The sequence below is a fragment of the Narcine bancroftii genome, chromosome 9 (assembly GCF_036971445.1).
Source record: "Narcine bancroftii isolate sNarBan1 chromosome 9, sNarBan1.hap1, whole genome shotgun sequence".
Lineage (NCBI taxonomy): Eukaryota > Metazoa > Chordata > Chondrichthyes > Torpediniformes > Narcinidae > Narcine > Narcine bancroftii.
In genome coordinates this window covers 49,713,957-49,736,671 of record NC_091477.1, presented here as the reverse complement: position 1 = coordinate 49,736,671, position 22,715 = coordinate 49,713,957, and the positions used below count along the sequence as shown (strand labels likewise).

Sequence of the window (22,715 nt, the reverse complement as noted above, 5' to 3'; positions counted from 1 at the left end):
CAAAATTAAATTTCTCTAAAACTTCTCATGAATTTTTGTCATCTGTCTTTTAACCAAATCAGCTTTCAATTGACTAGCCAATAGCTTACCCGATTTCTCCCCATGTATGTAAAACTGTCTTTTCTTTTCAATTGGGTGTTAAAAGCAGATCATGTTGCCTTTGGAGTTCGACTCTCTCCTTATAAAAGTCAGAATTAAGAGCTACTGAGTATAATCTATCAATTTTTAAAATCTTATTAACTAATGACATTCTTTCTTCATCTTCTGACTGGGTACCCTCCCACCGGATGGCATTAATATCGACTTTTCCCACCCAACCCCCAGTTTCTTCTGTTGTCTCTCCATTCCCTATTTCCTTTCACACAGACATAATAAATTCCACCTAGTCCCTTACCACATCCAATTAATACCTTTTGTTGGTCTAGATTCCTCCCCATTGTTTGAATGATATATCCTGCTTCTGCCTTTCCTCATTTTTCCTTGATGAAGGGCTCATCCCCCAAGCGTTGGCAATATATCTTTGTTCCTATAAATGCTGAAAAGACCAGCTGAGTTCCACCAGCATTTCGGTGTGTTTACTGCAATCACAGCGCCTGCAGCCTATCGTGTTCCTCTCGCTATATTTCTGCATCTGGTTGGTCTAACTGCAGGCTGTGAATTGTCACATCTTCATCCTGTATGATCCAGTTAAAACCAATGTTATAACTGCCATCTTCAGCAATGGAACTTACTTGTAGGCCAAGGTAGCACTGAAATGTTGCTTGATGTAGGCTTCAAGGACAGCATTGAAATGCTGGAACTTCCTGTCTGCAATCAATCCTATAATGTAGATCTGCAAAACAAAAAGGATAGTGTAACAACCACCAGAGATATCAGAGTCAGCCTGTACATTCATTTCTTTTTAATCTACAATCTCTTGCAGGAACAGCTTTGTTTCATTTTGAACAGCATATTTCATTGGTGCTAAGCTAGAGAAACAACACAAGAAATAGGACCAGGTGTAAGCCATCAGGTCCATTGAGCCTGCTCCACCATTCAATAAGATCATGGCTGATCCAGCCATGGACCCGGCTCTACCAACCCATCCATTCCCCATCAATCTTAATTCCACTATTATTCAAAAATATTTCTGTGCCTTAAATATATTTAATGAGGCAGCCTGTGGGCAGAGAATTCCACAGATTTACTGCTCTCTGGAAGAAGCAGTTGCTCATTATCTAGTTCCCCAAATCATGAGGCTATGCCCCATGGTTCCAGCATCACCTGCCAGTGGAAACAACCTCTCCACTTCTATTTTATCTATTCCTTTCATAACATTATACATTTCTGCAAGGGACTGGAATTAGTCATCATTCATCCAGGCCAAGCCATTGGATGAACTCCCAAAGGAGATACAGGAGACCGCAGATACTAGATTCTTGAGCAAAAAAAAAACCAAACTGCTGGAAAACTCAGGCACATCTGTGGAGGGAAACAGATAGCCAACAGTTCATGTTGAGTCTCTTCACCTGCTCAGTGAATGCTTTGGCATCAAGACCATTTGTGCAAAATCCAAGTATCTGTTAAATGTCACTTTGATTTCTGCGACTGGCTGGTATTTACAGTATGATTATTGTCTCAGCTCTAAGAAGAGTGTGGGGGTCCAGTTTCATGAATGATCAGTGGGTGTCCAGATAAAGATACAGGGCGATTGTCCTCTCACAATGATCACATATGTTCCATAACAGATGCTTTTATTGGCAGTGCTCTGCTAACAGGAGGTAAATGCTTTCCTCTATATTTAACTAACTGGTTGATATAACTGTAGGCTGTGACTTGTTAAATTTTCATCATGTAACAGTGTTGGATAATCCAGTTAAAAGCAAGGGTACACTCTGCCAGCTTCAGCATTGGAACTCGGAATGGTGCTTAGAGCTTTGGGAGATGTGGGGGGTGGGGGCAGAAGTGGTGCTTGTGTCAGGGACTGGAACATGAGATCTTCGCAGAAACCCAGTGCATGGAAACCATGGGTACCACAATCAGGATCCAGACCTTTGGACTAAACCGCCAACAGTCCTGACAGGTGAAGTGGGGATGAGATAGGGAAAGGGAAGAGAACCTCCACCAGTGGATGATCAAACCACTTAAAGGAGAGCTGTCAAAGTCAATGTCAAGTGTGCAATCATGGTTATGGAATGCTCATGATCTCACAAGCATGGCTAAGGCCACTTAACACATCTTTAAATGCCTTTACCACGCCATCTGGGAGGATGTAGCTCGTGTTACTCCCTGAAACGCTGCAGTTCTCACACTGACACTCTTTTTGTTATGTTGGTTTGCATTTCCAAAATCTTACCATCTGATAATGTTGGAGCAGTGATCAATGTCCAAATCACGGAGGTGGGTGGGGAGTGGGGGGGCGGTGCAGAACTTGGAGAATACTTTGTGATTGCATTTGTTCTTAATTAGTCATTGGTGTTCACTTGTAGATTGTGGAACAAATTGACTAACATTTACCATCCATCTATTGTTGTCCTGTGCATCTTGTTAAGTCAATTATGATTTACCCTCATCAGTGAAGCTAGTATTCTATATAGGCCAAACTAAGCAAAAGTGCCCACTTTCATTGGACAAAGGTCCGAGTTTGACCCACTGAGGACTTGACTTCATTCAAGTTGTCACAATTATGATGGGATTTGAACTCCTGCTCTCCAGTTGCTGGGGTGAACCTCTGCATTAACAAGTCCCGTTTCATAATTGCTATATTGCCATGCTGATCCCCTTGCATGCAGACAAGAAACTCTGCAGATACTGGGATCTAGTGCAGAACCACACCTTATATTCCATCTTGGCAGTCTCCAGGCAGGCAACATTAACATCAACTCCAATTTCCATCACTCCCTCCCATCTGTATCTACCTTTTACCTCTTACAAGTTAGTCTGTGCTCCTCCCCCTTCTCCATCCCCCCTCCTCCCAGCTTTTTTATTCAGGTGACTGCCTGCTTCCAACACTCCTAAAGAAGGGCTCAGGCCTGAAATGTTGATTACGTTTTAATCCTACGGATGCTGCATGGCCTGCTGAGTTTCTCCATCACTTCTGCATACTGCACTCTCTCCTTGCTTCTCGTGCTCTGGGTGGAAGCGATCACAGGGATCTTGAAATTAAGCTGCATCACATCAAAAACGTTGGCTGGAAGTGAAGAACCTGAGAGAGCCTTCATTATAATCACTGTCACTCCTGAGACTAGGTTGCTGAAGTAAATATAGCCTGCTGCTGTGCAGAAGTTCTGCATTACAACAGCAGTGCCCTAGATGAGATCTTCACATTACACATTGAAGAAGATATTTGCATTCCCCATGGCCAGGTTATACAGGCAAGCTCAAGGCAATAATCCCATCATCTTTCTGTCCTGATCCATGGAGGAATTATGAGCAGAAAGGTTAAGAATTTACTCCACCAGCTTAGCCCCAGAAGTATGCTAGAAAATAAAAGCTGTGATAGCCACTAAAACAAGAGCTGAACCGAAAGAGTCCATCAAATGGACAATGGGTGAGAATCCATTTTCATTAATAGGGTTGTGTTTTGGAGCCAAGACCAGCCCCCAGCAGAGTTTTTTTTTTAATTTTATCCTGCTTTAAAGGTTTAGAAATTTAATTAATATAAGCACCTAACTTTTATCAAGCTCTACGACTTGGCTCCCCTCATACAACTGAAAGCAGTAATCACCCAAACAAGAGTTTTAGCCCAGCAAACATGAGCTGCTGGAGAATCTCAGATGTTTAGGTGGCATCCATGGGTAGAAAAGGCCAGTCAACATTTCCAAGATCAGTCAACAATCCATGGGTAGTCAACAAGGCCAGTCAATAAGGCCATTCAACAATCCATGGGTAGTCAACAAGGCCAACATCCATGGGTCAACATCCATGGGTAGAAAAGGCCAGTCAACATTTCCAAGATCAGTCAACAATCCATGGGTAGTCAACAAGGCTAGTCAATAAGGCCATTCAACAATCCATGGGTAGTCAACAAGGCCAACATCCATGGGTCAACATCCATGGGTAGAAAAGGCCAGTCAACATTTCCAAGATCAGTCAACAATCCATGGGTAGTCAATAAGGCCATTCAACAATCCATGGGTAGTCAACAAGGCCAACATCCATGGGTCAACATCCATGGGTAGAAAAGGCCAGTCAACATTTTACGTCAGGATTCTCTACCTCAAGGCACAGGGTCTCAACCTGAATCATTGACTGACCATTTCTGCCCATGGATGCTGCCAAACCCTCTGTGTCCCTCCAGCTTCTCAATTTTTGCTCGCAATTCCAGTATCAGCAGTTTTTGCTTCTAAGAGATTTTCCCAATTGGGCAGAGGTCTCGTGGTCCTATTCCAACTCCATCTCTGTTACATGCATTAAGGGCTAAACAGAGAAAGCTTCCTCCAGACTGTTACACCAATGATTTTCAGCTTCTACTGCATAAAAAAAACAAGACCTCCAATCTGGTGGGATTTTCTTTCCCCACATCCTCAAGAGTTGTAGGCTTCCTGCCAAACATGCATGTCTTTACAGATTTTCGAGAAATACAAAATCGAATTCAAAAAGACCTTATATAATTCAGCCTGCATCTTTCTGTTAAACAAATGAAAATTAAAGGAACTGCAGATACTGGAAATCCAAAACAGAATATGTGGGAAGTACTCAAGCAGATCCGGCTGCATTTGCAGGAAATAAAACAGAGTTGGTGTTTCAGGTGGAAGACCCCACCCCAGAAATGGGATGGTGGGCAAATGGAGATCAACAAGTCACAGGGAGTGTGGGGGTGTCAGTCCTCCCTGATACAGAAAAGCCAGGGTGACCATGGGGATAAGCTGTAAACAAATCCAATGAGTCAATGGGAGCACCAGTGAGCAATATGAAATGTTTGGAGGGATATGGATCATCCAGTGTGGCTGTCAGCCCCTCCAACTAGTACTACCTGGTTTCTTTTATCAAGATTAACACAAGGGGACAGGTCTGTCTACCTCCTGACCTGCCTAGCATTGGTACAGCAGGGCTTTGCTGTGCTTGTTGAACTCTCCATATAACTCAATCTCTCCTGGTCTGCATGTCGGAGTCCCTGCCTCAGTCTCTCCTTGGTCCATGGGTCTGAGTCACTGCCCCAGTCTCTCCTGATCCACGAGTCTAAGTCCTTGACCTAGTCTCTCCTGGTCCATGGGTCTGAGTTCCTGCCCCAGTCTCCCCGGTGCATCAGTCTGAGTCACTACCCCCTGGTCTTTGTCTTTGACTCACAGTTTACTGCCTCTCCCAGCTTCTCTAGAAATTCAGTCAAGGGTAATGGATGACTGGGTACAAGCATGGTGACTGTATATGAAGCTTGATAGGGTCCTAATGGCAAGAAACAACTCTTGATTCTAGCAGGCCAGACCTAGATGGGAGTCAGATTTGAGATTTCAGAGTTCATCTGGGAAAATCACAACGTAATTGTAATGCAATTAACAGTCTTTACAAATCGATCAGCAACAGTGTTTCACGTAATTAATGATCCTTTTCCAAACTGCAGATGCAGAATTCCATGGAAATTTAGTTCACAACCTTTTAGATGTTTGACAGGGGTTCAAATCCTGATATCACACCAACTGTGCATTCTGACTGCTATCGAAATCTTCCTACTCTTCACACTTCTGGTGTACAAAAGTGATCTGGTTTATAACACTCTTTCTAATATACAGGCTAATGCAAACTTCACAACAAAACTACTCTAGTACACCATAGCTCACATTGGTAGCAAATTAGCTCCTGTCATGCCAACAACATGCCTCATGCTGCCAACTCCTGTGGCCATACCTCTTGCTCGGTGTGGAAGTTTTTCACCTCTTCCCCTCGTCCCTCTGTTCTGTGAACTGGGGCCCCAAGACCCATTGGTGTATGAGTTGGAGAGACTCAGACAAATGTTGCACAGGGATGTTGATGATTCATCACTCCCCTTGGGTACTACCCATTGAGAATATGATACTTTACAAGGTACAATGAGCTCATTCTCAAAATGATTTGATGGCATTCTATTTCTGTGGCAGTGCAAGGACAGATGTGTTTTCCTTCCAAACTTGAGAGTGATGATCCTCAGGAGTGTAAACCGTCACTAGGAAATATTTCAGTGCTTGCAGGAGTCCCTAGGAGTTCATTATTGCTTTGCAGGTGTCCTTGAGACTGTATCAGCTTTTGTAGGCATCCTCCAGCTTCCATTGATGTGAGGCACTGTCTCAAGAAGGCAGCCAACTTAAATGTAAGTATTGATGAGCAAAACTGGTCCAATTTATGAAAGGACAGTATAACAAATACAATAAATGTAATGTATAGATTAGTATATAATACAATTGTTTTCATCAGTTGTATCTCACACCACAGAAATTAAATAAGCTAAAGTCAGACTTAACAGATATTTTAGATGTGGCCAGGAGATAGGAACTTTCTTACACTCAACTTGGTCATGTTTCAAAGTGAGACCTTTTTGGGTGATTTAGGAAAATTTTTAGAACAGATTATTGGAATTCCATTTCCATAAAACCCAGAATTGTTTTACTGGGAAATATAATGGGGATAAGACCAAAATTGAAATGATCAAAATATCAAGTTGAATTTGTTAAAATTATATTGGCAACAGGAAGTGTATTGCAGTTACATGGAAATCTGACTCCCATCTAGGTTTGGCCCGCTAGAATCCAGAAAGGCATCCGCTCAATAAAATTACATAACCCAAGTCATATTTCTGCAAATATGGAGACCCTATTTACAGGTCTCAGGTGTAAATCTTTAGTCGAGTTTCTTCCAGTCCTCGAGTCCACATTAACCTTCTCCAAAGAAGAGACCAGTTAAACAATCAATTGAAATCCATGGAGTGAACTGCATTTTCCAGAAACCTATCTTTTTTCTACTCTATCTTTCTTTCTTCTTTCTCTTTCTCACGCATTTTTTCGGAGTCTTTTGGGTGGGTGGGTGGGGGGTGGGGTTGGAGAGTTTGGGTTATAACCATCATGCAGCATAAATTTGTCTACTTCTGTATTCATATTTTATAATTTTGTATTTGACTGCAAGTATGGTCTAAAATAAAAATATTCAAATTTTTTTAAAAAGGCACCCAACGTTTTAAAGGTCACCCAGCACCCTGATCACAACCAGCACCTTGATGTTCACGAACGGTTTCTTTCCAACAACCATCAGTGTTGAACCTCCCCTTGTGACACTAACCAGAGACTGCTTCAACAGCACGAAAAGACTGTCTGCTCTATTGCAAATCATTTGTACAAGGATTATTGTGAATATTTATTATCCATCCAACTTGTGTATGTGTTGTCCTATATAATTTAATTTAATTAGTTTACTATTACCGATTTTTTTTTACAAATACTTGTTTGGCTGCAGCATTTCATTGCGTATGTACGTTACAATAAACTCATTATATATCATATAAAGATCACACCTTTGTCAACAACCAACCACTGAAGTTGGGACAGCTTCCATGAGTAGCTAGAAAGACCACGTTAGCAGGCAAGTAATGAAAAACTACATTTCAATCACTTATGACAGGCTGTGATAAGAATATAAAACACAATTTTTTGAAGTTAGGACTGGAAAGAGCTAAATAGGTGTAGGCATGGGTCCTAGCAGGAGAGCTACTATTCCCTGAGAGGGTATCAGTACTCACAAAGAATGAGTACATCTAAGACTTCTCAGTCTGCACACAGCAAATTTGATCAGGGCCCATGGACATGGGCTGAGGGAGAACTCATTACATTCATGGTGTTCCTGAGAGCACCTCAGCATTTGAGGCAAATTCCCTGCTAGGGTGTGAGGATTTGAAGAGGACCAAACATCAGTTGTTGTATTCAGATAGTCAATAGGAGTAAAGTTGATCTTGGCAAAGTTTTTGTTGGAGAATCCTTCGGCGCATTCTGTGAGGGAGACAGTTCCCTCTTGGCGCTGTCCGTGGGGGAGACAGTTCCCTCTTGGCACAGTCCTTGAGAGTGTGTCGTTGGTCATTGCAGGGTCTTTGGGGATGTGTTAAGGAAGAAAAGGGTGACCAAGTTTTTTGGACTGGACCCTCTCAGGTACAAGCAAAAACACACATGTGACTGAATAAACAGGTTGGGGTAGGGGGGAAGGGGAGGAGAGGAGGGAGGATGAACACTGGATAACAGACAAGATGTCATAGGTGGATACAGGTGGGAGAATAGAAGAGAAAAAAAGTTGAAAAGTGAGGGAGAGGGTTGAGGGTAACTCTCTGAGAGAAGGAAGGGAAGAGGGTGAGGAGCCAAAAGGAATAGATAGGGAAAGAGAGAGATTCAGGAAGGAAGTGGTTAACAGAAATTGAAGAGGTTGATGTTAATATCATCTGGTATTATAATATAGAAGGATGGATATTGAACTGGATGGAGCAGCGTATCCAGATATAAGAACTCTTTAACCCCATTCACTATTTCTCAACTAAAAAAATAGACATAAGGAAAGGACCAGAGTTGCATTTTGAAATTAAAGTGACCTACCAAAGCATCAAAGACGAGAATGTCGTATTTCTCCGTGTGGGAATGCTCCATCATGATGTTGAAGAGTGCATCCAGAGTGTCCTGAAGGAACTTCAATAACACACAAGAAAGGGTGAGCCATTTACTTTTTTTTAAAACCATGAATAGTTTTTATTCATCACACATCAAGTACTAAAGCATTCCCAAATCTTTGCACACCACTTTAACTTGAAAACAAAAAATTGAAGCTTTGAACTCCACCTACCAATTGTGAACACTCTATTTCGTTCATGCCCATCTCCCCGAATTAAGAAGAACATTACTCACAGGCTTCTCATTGCCTACACCAATAGCAAATATGCGCTGAAATATTTGGGATCGGAATAAACTGATAGCCAATTTTGCTTCCCTCGTTATTTACAAGGCTGCCTCATACTTGCCTTGGCTGCAGTTACTCATTCCTTTATCTATGGGGTGTCAACATAGAAAGCACTGAGATTTCCACACCCCTCATCACAAAATAATGTTTCCTGGGAAATGCAAGGTCACCTAGTTTACCCAGACTAGGCTTCTGTCTAAATGGCACAAAACTAGTAGAGAATGTACAGGGAAGTGGGGGAGTCATTAAAGCATCATACAAAGGATGGAACAATAAGCAGAACAATTATCGTTAAGTCATTGTCAATACCCTGGTTGAACCATGTTAGAGAGAGAGCTGCAAGCTGACTAGTTCAGGCAAGGTATTTAGGAGAAAATACAATGCAATTTATGCAAAAAATATGAGGAGATATCACGCAAACTTCTGTTCCAGTTAGACAACTGGTTTTATTGTCATTTTCAAGACAGTAAAGAGTAGCAAATAGGGCCTTTGGAAGACTACACAAAAGAGTCTGGAAAAACAACCACCTGAAGAAACACACAAAGATCAGCGTGTACAGAGCCGTTGTCATACCCACACTCCTGTTCGGCTCCGAATCATGGGTCCTCTACCGGCATCACCTACGGCTCCTAGAACGCTTCCATCAGCGCTGTCTCCGCTCCATCCTCAACATTCATTGGAATTACTTCATCACCAACATCGAAGTACTCGAGCTGGCAGAGTCTGCAAGCATCGAATCCATGCTGCTGAAGACCCAACTGCGCTGGGTGGGTCACGTCTCCAGAATGGTAGACCATCGCTTTCCCAAGATCGTGTTCTATGGCGAGCTCTCCACTGGCCTCCGAGACAAAGGTGCACCAAAGAAGAGGTACAAGGACTGCTTAAAGAAATCTCTTGGTGCCTGCCACATTGACCACTGCCAGTGGGCTGATATCGCCTCCAACAGTGTATCTTGGTGCCTCACAGTTAGGCGGGCAGCAAACTCCTTTGAAGAAGACCGCAGAGCCCACCTCACTGACAAAAGACAAAGGAGGAAAAACCCAACACCCAAACCCAACCAAACAATTTTCCCTTGCAACCGCTGCAACCATGCCTGCCTGTCCCGCATAGGACTTGTCAGTCACCAACGAGCCTGCAGCAGACGTCGACATACCCCTCCATAAATCTTCGTCCGCAAAGCCAAGCCAAAGAAAGAGTAACTGATAGAATATCTGGGCAGCTGGTTCCATTGGATTCTTGAGGAGGTGGCAATATATTAAAGCCAAGAAGTGAAATTTGGAAACATTTCCCATTTGGCTCTTTCACAACGGAGAGTTGTTCCCAAATGAACTATAAATTTTAGATCTATGATTATTAAGCATTTAATAACTAAAGGTATTGTAGAGTTCACAGATCATTCATGATTTCATTTATTGGTGGTAAAACCTTGAGAGATTAATTAGCCTGTCCCTGCTTTTATGTCCCAATTATTCCTTCCCCATTTGTCCAGCTAAATGTATGGAGCAAACCACGCTGCAAGTCCACAGTCAAAGCTCCTCAACTCTTCAATATTACATTGACAACTTCATCAGTGCTGCCTCCTGCACCCATGAGGAGTTCATCTTTGCTGGCAACTTTCCACCCTGACCTCAAATTCGCCTGGTCCATCTCCAGTAACACTTTCCCATTTCTCGATCTCTCTGTCTCCATTTCGAGAGACACATTCGATACTGATGTTTTCTTTAAATCCACAGTTACCATGACCACATCTCATCCCACTCTGTTTCCTTTAAGGCAGTGGTTCTCAACCATATTCTTTCCACTCACATGCCACTTCAAGTAATCCCTATGCCTTAAGTGCCCTGTGATCAGTAAGGGATTCCCTAAGGGCATGTGGGTGGAAAGAAAAAGGTTGAAAACCACTGTTTTAATTGTCCCTAATTGACTCTTTTTGTGCACGGTATCATAACTCCAAAGGAAATGGGCCAATGACAAATTTTCTCAACCAAAATATTTCAGTACAATGGGTCTAGTGAAGTGATTCTCAGCCTTCCCTTCCCACTCACATATCACCTTAAGCAATTCCTTACTAATCACAGAGCACCGATGGCATAATTAAAGTGGCATGTGAGTGGAAAGAAAAAGGTTGAGAATCACAGCTTTAAGAATTCTATTCCATTCCCTCAAAAGAAAAATGACGCTTCTGCCAGAGCTGCTGTAACAGGAGTACAGTTGTAGACCAGCAGATAGCAGGGAACAAAGACACAGAGCTCCCCTGCAGAATTCAACAGCCCAGTCCATCTGCCACTGGCTCTGTTCAGACTTTAAATGGCCTTTTAAAGGGGCTGATGGTGGTTTATTAAAAAAATTTGTGACAGTGGGGTCCAGGCCCAAGGCGGCAGTGCCTATGATCAGCCGTGGCCACAAGCAGTAGCAGACTCTGGAAAACAGAGGAATGGCGCAGGGCACTAGAAAATGGAGACAACCACCTCCGTTTGTGAAGGAGAATTAGAGGAGGTGACCCACGGGAGGCTGTTGGTGACTCAAGGAGAGGAGCCCATGTAGGCTGCATGCGGCTGGTGATTGCGGTCAAGAAACTTGCAGCAGGCTGCGGACTGCTAGAGATTGGCTCGAGACTGGCTGATTAAGTACCCAGGTATCAGACAGAAATGTGAGAGGAAGCCGAGGGTACTGGAGGCTTCCTGATCGAGTCAGAGGTTTTCACCTGGAACTCAGGTTGCTGATGGTTTGGACTGGAGGCTGTGGAGGCAAAGCCTCTGGGTGCCTCTCTTTGGCTTCTCTTTTTTTGACTGTAGGAGACAACAGACAGTTTCTGCTGATAGCAAATCTCTGTCCACCTTATGGTAAACTAAAGGAAATTTTGTGTAATACCAAATTTTCTGCTTTATTACATGACAATAAAATAATCTTAAATCATCTCCTCCGTCTCCATCACATCTGTTCTCAGGATGAGGCTTTCCATTCCAGGACATCTGAAATGTCCTCCTTCATAACTTCAGAAAACATGGTTTCTGCCAAAATTCAACCCTCACCGCAACTCCTCTATTTCTTGTACATTTACCCTGGTCTCTTCCAGGCTAATAAAGGACAAGATTCCCCTTGTCCTCATCTATCACCACATCGGCCTCCGCATCAGACATATTATTCTCTATAATTTCTGCCATCGACAGCAGGATCCCACCACCGGACACATCTTTCTCTCTCCTCCCTTCTCCACTTTCCATAGGGATCGCCCTCTTTGGGACTCCCTCACCCCCTCAGTACCTACCCCAGTGACCGCAAGAAGCACAATACTTGCACCCACATCTCTCTGACCACCATTTTGGGCCCTAAATAGTCCTTCTAAGTGAATGAACACTTCACTCGTGAATCTACAGGGATCATCTACTGCATCTGGTGCCCCCATTGTGGCCTCCTCTACATTATGGCGGCAAGATGCAGACTGGGTAAATTGCTTTGTTGCCACTTTTGTTTTATTTCTTGCAATTAAATGGACCTCCCAGTGGACTACCACTTCATGCACTGCCAGGAGACCACATGCAAATTGGAGAAACATGTCATATTCCATCTCAACCATCTCCAAACAGGTGGTATCAATATAGACCTTCAATATCTATCAATCCCCACCCCCAGTCTTTCTCTTTCCTTCATCCCCTTCTCCCTTGTTCCAGGTCCCCACCCTATTCCTTCTGCTAACAGAGAACCACCTTTGCTCTCTCCCCCGTCACCTCTCAGCTTCTTTCACTTCTTCTCCCTCCCACCTACATTCACCTATCACCTCCTAGCCTGTGCTCCTCACTCTCCCCCCCACTTCCCTTCTCACTCCCACCTTCCCCTCAACCTTATTATTCAGGTACCTGCTAGATTTTTAGCATTCCTGAAGAGCGACTAAGGCAGGTAACGTCAATTGCCTTTTGCTTGCTCTGAATGGTGCAAGACCTGCTGAGATTCTCTTGCACTTTTGTCTACTGTTCTGCACTAGGGTTGGGAGTCCTAGTCTCTGATGCCCTCACTGATCTTCACAGCAGAAACCCTCCACTTTCCCCCTTATACTTCCATACTGGGAAAACCTGTAAGTGTATTGAAAGCAGCCTGGCAGCATGCTCCATCTGACAGTAAATTAATCTGAGAGTTCAGTATTCCAACTTTACTTTCGACAAAGTTGAACTCACATTAAAAGCATATGCAGAAAAAATTCAGGCAAATGACCACATTGGCTATATGAGTCCTCAAGCTTAGATTGGCCATAAGAGGCATTCTCTATTTTAATGGAAAGATCCACATTCACCTACTTTGATGCAATGGCTCTGTCAAGTTATGCTATGTTTAAGTTTAGAAGAAACTAGGAATTGTACTTTTAATACCTCTGTTAAGTTTGAAGAAACTTGGTGTCCCTTTATAAACTCGTTTTGTACGAGTTAATTTTGTATCTTGACTTCACCTTCCAGACTCTTTTGGATTTTTGTTGTTTTTTTTATTGGCAAGGACCAGATAAACAGTTTGTATAGATCTGTTGCAGTGAACTGCCCAGCCTTTCTTTTTTTTTTAAAACATTTTTGTTGTTGTTTCTTTTTTGTTTACTTTGGTAGGTTAGACGGGGTTTTGCAATATATTGATGTTTCTGTTTTTATTGTTCAATTCTGGATTCTATTCTATTCTCCTCATGCATTGTTTACTTATAATATGTTAAATAAAAAAATTGAAAAATGTTAAAAAATTTAGAGACTCTACCAGAAATTGAAAAGATGCAGCATTCACCAACTCACACCCCACCAGAGCAATTTGGTTCATTGCCTTTATGCTCACTCTTTGACAGGGCTAGTCGTTCTCTTTGCTGCTCCTCCGTTGTTTAATGTACATTTAATCTGCTGTGGAAAATTACCATTTAATCAGTTACCACCTTCCTTTTGGGACACGAGGTTTTCGCATCGGAAACACTTTCCTCATTTTGAGTCTGAGGAGATTTGGTACGTCATCAAAACCTATTGCAAATTTCTACAGCGAGAGCATTTTGACTGGTCTCTGATATGGAGGTGCCAATGCACAGGACAGAAAAAGACTCGAGTTGTGAGCTCAGCCAGTGCCATCAGTCTTTACTCAATCAAGTACATGTACAAGAGGCAGTGTCTAAAGAAAGCAGCATCTATCCTCAAGGACCTTCACCATTCAGGCCATGTCCTCTTCAAATCAGGAAGGAGTAGTGTACAAGAGCTTGAAGACAAACACTCAATGGTACAAAAACAGCTTCTTCCCCTCGGCCATCAGATTTCTGACTGTGCATTGAACCACAGACACCACCCCACCTTCTTTTATTTTTGCACTAATTTATTTAAAATGTAATTTATTAATTAATCCTGCTGCAAAATTACAAATTACATGAAATGTTCATGACAATAAATTCTGATTCTGACTCATTATCCTTACTAGTTTTCTTCCAAATGATACAATTTCCTGACTGGAAACTTCCAACTGGCCTTGGCTCTGACGTAACTCTCAGGCCTGTCACCACTTTGAGAGCAATTTATCCTAGGAATCAGGCTCCAATGGGAGTATTACACGAAGGATAATCAATTTACCAAGCTGGGTTTTCAAAATCCTTGCAGGTTAGATTAAAGTCTTAAATTGTTTGTGCAGTTGTTGGAGAGATTTGTTATCATTCTATTCAGTCTCCTTTCTGAAGACGAATCAATTGAAGTAATGCATTATCTAACAGAGGGAGGCCTCCAGGTATGTCTGCAGTGTAGATGATGATGTGTTAATGAGTTTGCCTGAGGAGCAGAAATGATCTTAATTATAATGTGTTTTTTAAGTGAAAAAATGTTAGACTGTGCAACCTTCTGGCACCAAGTGCCAAGCTTTTATTGTTTTAATTTTTTTCATTCTGAAATCACTGACTATAAATTTGGAGGCAAATTTTGGCAATCTATAAAATTATTGTAATTAGCATACTACAAATAGTTTAGTGGTCAGCACGAGGCTATTATAGCACTCCCAACGTAGGTTCAAATCTGGCGCTGTTGAACTTTAATTATGGCAAACTGTCAAATGGAGATTTAGAAACAAATTTGAGAAGAGAAAAAAAGAAAATTCTGGGGTGTTTTCAAGACCCCAGGGGTGGGGGGGAGGGGAGTAGGTGAGGATTAGCACTCTAATTGAGGGTGGGACACGGCCGTACCTTAACTATCTCTTCCCCATCCACCATCTTCAGTTTCTCCAGGTTTTCTTGCAGGAGCTCTGGTTTCATTCTCCATTTCAGGAGGCCCAGCAAACCCACTGTGTGAGAGAAAGCAGCCCATTATTATCCATGTGTGGTGATATGACCACCAACCGACTGCAAGGGGCGATCTCTGTTCCTCTGCACCTCCACCTTGCTGGCTGTCAGTCAGCCGACCCGAACATAGGCCTGAGCCGGCTCCCTCCTGAGCCAGTCACACAGGGAGCCACCAAGGCATGAACTAGAGTTCGGACTTTTACTGGAATAAAGTCTGTCGTACAGTCTTTTGAGTTTTGTGCTTGCTTGCTGAGTGCACCACACCATGCTCGTCACAGGGTTTACCTAATGTCGAAGTAGAAATGGTGCATTCGTGGCACTAATTTTCACAGCTTACAAACAAATAAAGAATACACTCACCCGTTTCTTTCAGAACGCTGTGAAGTTGACTTTCTTTTATTATTCACTAGCTACAACATTGCATTCACCAACTCCCAAAAACCACCCAGCTCAACTCCTCATTGCCTCACTGCCACACAGGTGATCCTGACCCTCTCACTCTCTTCCTCCTGCATCTGAGATTTGTCATCCGCATACCGACAGGTGCAAAACACAGAGCAAAGGGAGGAAATACTGGCAAAGATCAATGGGTCAGAGAGCATCTGTGGAGGAAGGAGAATAAGAGCAGGAGAACAAAGGGGAGTAGCAGGTGAACAGAGGGGGGTGGCAAGTAACAGAAGTGGCAGTGAGGGAAAGAAGGGACAGGTGGAGGAACGGGGGGGGGGGGTGTTGGGTAACAGAAGGGGCCGGTGGGGGAACAGAATGGCAGTCAGTAAGAGAACAGAGGGGGTGTGGGTCGGGGAACTGAGGGGCATGGCTGCAGAGGATGGGGCGGTAGCAGGGGAATTGAGGGGTGGGGCAGTGGAGGAACGGTGGCGATGGCGGGGAACTGGGGGGTGGCAAAATGAAGGGGGTTTAGTGGTGAAACTGAGGGGGCACAGTGGGGAACAGAGGGGTAGGTGGGAGAAAACGGCAGCGGGTGAACAGACCGGGAACTGACGGGTAATGGCGGGGAACAAAGGGGTGGCAGGGGAACACAGGGGGGTAGCAGGGAAATAGAGGGGTTGTGTTGGGGAACTGAATGGGGCAGAAGAGGAACTGAGGGGAGGAGAAGTGGGGGAGTGGGGAATGGCGGGGAACAGAGAGAGGGTTCAGTGGAGTAACTGAGGGGCAGCAGGGGAACAGAGAGGGAGAGGCGTGAGAAATGGGGCAGCATGTGAACAGAGGGGGCGGTGGGTGAACAGAGCTCTTGAAGCTTCTCATGCAATCCCTCACTGTTCCAACTGACTCACTTCACATTAGACAGTACACTCCACCACTTTCTCATCAACAGCTCCAGACCCATGTGCCAAACTTGCTGCTGTCAGTTTTAGGACTGCTCAGAATATTTAAATCATAATAATTAGAGGTTTGTCTGTAAAATGTGTGCTTTGTTCAAACTGTTGTCATTTAGCATCTGATATTCACTCCCAAAGGAATAACATTTCCTCACGAGGCAATTAATTGCTTGCAAGGACATCCGAAACCATAAATGAAAGTAGTTCCTACGATTCGTTTTATAGCCCTTTGGATACCTGGCAACGCAAGAACCAGTCAATGCTTGCCATCTCTTTTTTCCATCAGAAATCGTGGGGAGCTTCACATCTCAGCTAACCATCCCATCCCAAAGCCTCAGTAAAACCCAAGTACGACTTTAATTGGCACAAAGCTCTAGCATGCACCTACCGTTCTGCGTGAGTTTGGTGGAACAGGCAAGTGAGGTAATGATGAAGGTATCTCTGAAGCTGTTGGAGAGCCCTGCACTTGTATTACTGCGGCTGAGTGTGGCACCCTTATAATCAGAAGCTTGGCGGGTTGACTGCAGCCTGGAGTATATACTAGCATCTTCCATCTTCTTGCTGTCACCCTGCAAGTAACCAACAGGGAATAAGGTCAAATGTTTTTCTTTTGTTGTTAAGTGCATTACTTGGCATCAGAGTGAACAAATATAGTCCTTTGTAGTCCTTTGCATCCTGACTGAAGCAGGTTATCTAATGATACCTGGTGATCCAGGCAAGGGTCGCCGGACCTGGTCTTGGGGCTACTAGGAATCTGCAAATCAGAATTGCGCCTAAAAATGGCATGCTCAGTTGAGCCAGAAATTTATTGTCACCACAGCACCTGTCCAGGCAAGGAAGGGGGAAACCCAGACAGAAGGCTGGGAAACTGTACCAAAGCACAAGTAGGCAATGCTACAAGAGGACAAGATATTCCTCTTTTACATTGGGGACAGCACAGTGACCCTGTATCCACCATTGTCAGCAACCTGGGTTCAATCCCAACCCCCGACAGGGGAGGGGCTCTCCCCAGATGTTCTGGCTTCCTCCCATATCTCCAAGACGTAGAACATTGGTGAGACCAAATTTGTAGTATTGTGTGTAGTTCCTGGTCATCAAATTACAGGATGGATATCAGTAAGATTGAGGGAGTTCAGAGAAGATTTATTAGGATATTGCTGGGTCTTCAGGAGATGAGTTACAGGGAAAAATTAAACAGTTTAGGACTTTATGCAAGAACTTTATTCCTTGAACCAATGAGGGGAGATTTGATGGAGGTTTACAAAATTATAGACAGAATAAATGTGAGTAGGCTCTTTTGACTTAGATTAGGAGAGATAAAAACAAGAGGTCATGGCTTTAGGGTGAAAGGGGAAAGGTTTAGGGGTATTTACACTCACTGGAGTGTGGAATGAACTGCCATCTGACATGGTAAATGGATGCTCACTCTTAAGTTTGAAGAATAAATTGGATAGATACATGGATGGGAGAGAACTGAAAGATTATGGAATGGGTGTGGGTCATTGGGGCTAGAGGAATGATGCTTTGGCTCAGATTAGAAGGGCCAAATGGCCTGTTTTCTGTGTGGTGCTAAGGTTCTAACACAGAACCTTGCAGCACATACAGGCCCTTCAGCCCATGTTGTGCTGACATATGAAAACTGACAATCTTATCCTTCCCTTCCTCACACCTGAAACCCTCTATTTTTTTTCCTTACATCCATGTGCCTATCTAAGAATCCTTTGAAAGTCCCTATTGTCCCAGCCTCCACCACCAGCCCTGGCAATGCATTCCAGGCTCCCACCACTTTCTGTGTAAAAAAACTTACCTCCAGTAACTCCCCTAAAATTCCTCCGTTAATTAAACAGCATTTGTTACTATCACTCCAGGAAAAAGGTGCTGGATAGCCACCCTATCTAAGCCCCTCATAACTTTATATACCTCTGAAAAGTCACCGCTCATCCTTCATTTCTCCAAAGAACAAATCCCTAGCTCTGTCAGCCTTGCTTCATTAGACAGGTTCTCTAATCCAGGCAACAGTCTGCTGTGACAGGGTATATAGAGGTATTTGGGAGATAAATTGGGAAAGGGTTGTTAGAGCAGGTCACACACAAACACTTTAAAACACAGACTTTTTGCAGGAGCTTTTGCAAGGGGGCTCAGACTCATGATGGAGTGTCCTTTGCAAAAAGGGCAACAAATGTAACAACAGGCAGTAGCAGCTTTGCCTGGAAAACAGAACTTGCTCTCTGGAAGGTCATGTGATCTTTGCAGACAGAAAACAGAAAAAAAAGCAGGCTTTGCTCTCAGAGTTGGAGGGGGTGAGAGAAAGAGGAGAGACACAGTCATCGGTTCCAGAGGGACAAGCTGGCAAGCTCTGGAAGACGGCCTGATCAAAGGAGAGGACTGGCTGTCTGGTCCTTCCCTTGTAATAGGAGGAACAGAAAGGAACTCTGTGATGATCTGAAACAAGGAAAAACTCTTTGAAAACCAACAAGAACCCTTCTGAGTGGTAACCATTTACCTGTTAAAGCCTGGTGAACTTTATTAATGTTAACTTCTGTGCACAGTACAAGAATTGCCTGCAATCAGTGAGATTGGACTGTGAACCAAAGAACTTTGCTGAACTTACACACATTACACACACGTGCTTAGACTTAGAAGAGGGTTAAGTAGGTTAAGTGAGTCAATCGAGATAAGTTAAAGTTGGATTCTATTTTCATGTTCAAAGATAATTAAAAGCAACTTTTGTTTAAGTAACCCTTTGTCCAGGTGCATATCGATTATTGCTCTGTTTTGGGGTCCTCTGGACTTGTAACACTGGTAAATCTCCTCTCCAAAGTATCAACCTCATTCTTATAATGAGGCCACCAGATATGTGGATTAGTGGAGAATCGTAAATTTTGAGCAGTTGAAACTGTGGGGAGTTGAGAGAAATGTGGGGAGAATAACAGCTTCAGATGGTTACAGTATACAGTGGACCAGAGGGTGTTTCAGTTCTCTACAGCTCTGGAGGAATAAAAAAAAAAGCAGAAACTAGTGCCAATTAAAGTTGGTGCTCAAACCCCGAGATATTCATCTCAATCATCAGGTATCAGTTTATTACAGGAAAATAAATTGAGTTCAGGCTGTTAAATGTAATTAGATTCACTCTGATTGAATTAGCTTGTTCTAATAGCCTTGTGAGAATCTGTCTATTTTTCATAATCACATGGACACATCTTATCATCCTTAATGCCTTGGGGACACACTACGACACATGGGAGAAAGTTATTGAGATCACATGGACTGGATTGGCATTTTCTTATCATGAAGAGTTTTTTTACAACCCCATTTACACACTCCAATCCCATATTTCTGCAACTATTCTTCGCTTCATTCTGATCCGATCTCCAGGGTTGACGCAATTCATTCCTGAATTTTTTTTTCAATTTACATCTCCTGCTGCCCAGAGAACTGAAGGACACATCACACCAAGGACACACTCTCTTCTCCCTCTTCCCATTGGGGAGAAGATTTAAGAGCATGAAAGCACGCACCAATGGACTTAAAGACAGTTTCATCCCTGCTGCTATCAGGCTTCAGAATGAAACTCACAACAGTGTTCTCATGCTCCTCTTGCTTTCTACGAATTGATTTTTTTTTCCCCACAGTAACTCAATGCTCTGGCACTGTGCTCTTGCCCTTCTACTTTGTACGGCAGTGCGAATGCTAGAGTTGTTCCGCAAGGATGCTCATGGAAGAAAGCTTCGCTGTACCAAGCACTGCAAATAAACTGAGACTGAGCCTGGAAGCAAATCTCCAGCATCTCATTTCTTTATGTGAAGGGTTCTTTCTGCCTCGTTTTACATCTTTTTCATTTAATCTTGCTCGACATATCCCTCTGCTCAGCCTGCACTGTCCCACATTTCCATAATTTCAAGCATTACATCTCTATTGAGCTTGTTTTATTCAAAAGTAAAAAGCCACTACCTTTCAAGTATTTCTTTCTGTTCATAGTCCCTTATGCCAGGCAGCATCCTAGTGAGTTTGCCACTTTCCCTAAAGCCTCACTTCTTTTCCCCGACAATGTGCACAGTACTCCAACTGTGATTTTGTTAAAGTTTTATGTCAGCTCATTGTAGTCTCTCAATTTGGAGCATGTTGCTGAATCTCTCATACAGCAGACCATCTAAGCACATCATGTCAAACTAAGTGCTTGGATATTTAATTGCACGTCACTTTTTCACCCCAGCAATTATGCAATTGAAAATTGTTACACTGGAGGGGTGAATCAAATGTTGCATTGCAGGGAAAATTAGGCCACGTTGACCTGGGCCCACGTGTTATAAGTATTATAGAATAACAGCCCTTGATGGCAATACCTGCCAGGTACATAAATTAGTGATTTTCTTCCTCAATGTAAACAATCTTTCACTGACACCCACAATATGTGCCCATAGAGTCAAATATGGCCAAATGCTTGTGAAGAATTGACACATTCAACCTTCCTTGCCCCAAACCTTTCCATTTCCCTACATCCCAGCCCTGTTCAACCTATCTGCTACCATTGCTGATCCTCTATTCCCCAATTTGATCTCACTTTCCAAGTCCATCCCCAGTCCTCTCTTGAAGCTTAAGTGGTGGATCGGGACCAGGGTTCAAATCCCCCGGTGTCTGTAAGGACTTTGTACATTCTCCCCGTACCTGTGTAGGTTTTCCTTGGGGTCTCCGGTTTCCTCCCACCATTTGAAGCATACTAGGGGTTGTAGGTTAATTGGGCAGCATGGGCTTGTGGGCTGAAATGCCCTGTTACCATGCTGTATGTCCAAAGAAAATAAATTTGCCATAAGCCTCTGGCTCAGAACACCTCACCACATTTCAAAAGCCACCTGCTGTCACTGAATCCCACCACACACACACTACCACCACAATTTCTGGGCTCCCAATGCTCCACTCACTGCACCCCACATCTCAAAAATATGCAGGTTAACTGGCCACTGTAAATTGTCCCTGTTGAGTGGCAGAGTCTGCAGGGAGTTGATGGGTATGTGGGAAGAATGAAGGATGAAGCAGGATAAGAGGTGATTTAATTGAAGTATACAAGATTATGAGATGTATAATAGCATGGACAGCCAGCATCTTTTTTCCTCACATAACAGTGGCAAATATCAGAGGACATCTGCTTGATGCAAGTTCAGGGGAGATGTCAGAGGAATTTATTTTTTAACACAGAGTGGGGAATATCTGGAATGCATTGCTGGGCAGGTTACATTGTTGCAAAATAGGTTTACATGGGTTGTCACAATGTAGAAGGGTGAAGGGCCTGCACTCTGGTGTAATGTTCTAAGTACCCCACTCCCCACCCATTCAGGCCACAACAGAGTTCAAATGGGCCGAATCCTGTTGAAGGGTCACAAAGTAGCATATTTTCAGTTGCAAATGGCCATTCTAATGCCCTGAAGCCTCAGCCACAGACATGACCATTCATTGACTCTCTCCATTCCCCACCAATCTCACACAGAGAACACTCACATGTTGCTGGGACCGGAGGCCTTGAGTTACAAAGGAGAGAATAGACAGGCTGTTAGTGTTTTCCCTGGAATGCAGGAAGTTATGAAGTGTCCTTATAGATGTTTATAAAATCATGAAGTTGCGTAGATAAAGTGGATGGTCACCATCTTTTTCCCAAGGTCAAAGATTCTCAATCTAGAGGGAAAGGTTTCAGGTGGGAAGGGAAGAATTTTAAGGAAAGGGAGAGGCAAATGTGTGAGTGTACACCATGGTCCGGTGAAACACAGTTTTATCTAGTTGAATATGCAGTCAGATGGTAATAATATTTGAACTTGGAAAAAAAGTCAATATGGACACAAAGGGCCGAGCTCTCTGACCTCCATTGGTATTCTGCATCAAACAATACAACCACAATCAACACATTCTCCTCTCTTCACTGCAATGAACCATCCCAGGAATTATGGCAAGTCTCCTCAGCACCCATTCCATGCAGCCACAGCTGTAATCGGCTTTCAAAACTCCACACACCATTTCAGCTGTGGGCTCACTAATGTATATACACTTGCATTATCACCTTCATACCTTTGTGACCCAAACCCCAACTAATGAAGGCAGGTATCCCATGTGGCCTTATGACCATCACTTCTACCTGTATTCTTGGAGATGTAAGTCTGGCTTCTGGCCGCCTTGTCAATTCACAAATATTATTCCGTAGTCAAGATTACCCTCCTCATTCTGAATATTATCCTTTCACTGAA

The 22,715-nt window shown here is 43.3% G+C and overlaps 1 protein-coding gene across 1 annotated transcript in view; it reads right to left on the bottom strand.

Annotated features, from left to right (window-relative positions):
• The window catches only part of LOC138743573 (dedicator of cytokinesis protein 2-like), a 699,740-nt gene that overhangs the window by 484,164 nt on the left and 192,861 nt on the right, over positions 1-22,715 (bottom strand). The window contains exons 19-22 of the mRNA XM_069899077.1: positions 16,874-17,054; positions 15,053-15,150; positions 8,520-8,609; positions 732-832 (exon numbers count right to left, since the gene is read on the bottom strand). Coding sequence (XP_069755178.1) covers positions 732-832; positions 8,520-8,609; positions 15,053-15,150; positions 16,874-17,054 — 470 coding nt within the window. The remainder of the gene's footprint in view (positions 1-731; positions 833-8,519; positions 8,610-15,052; positions 15,151-16,873; positions 17,055-22,715) is intronic.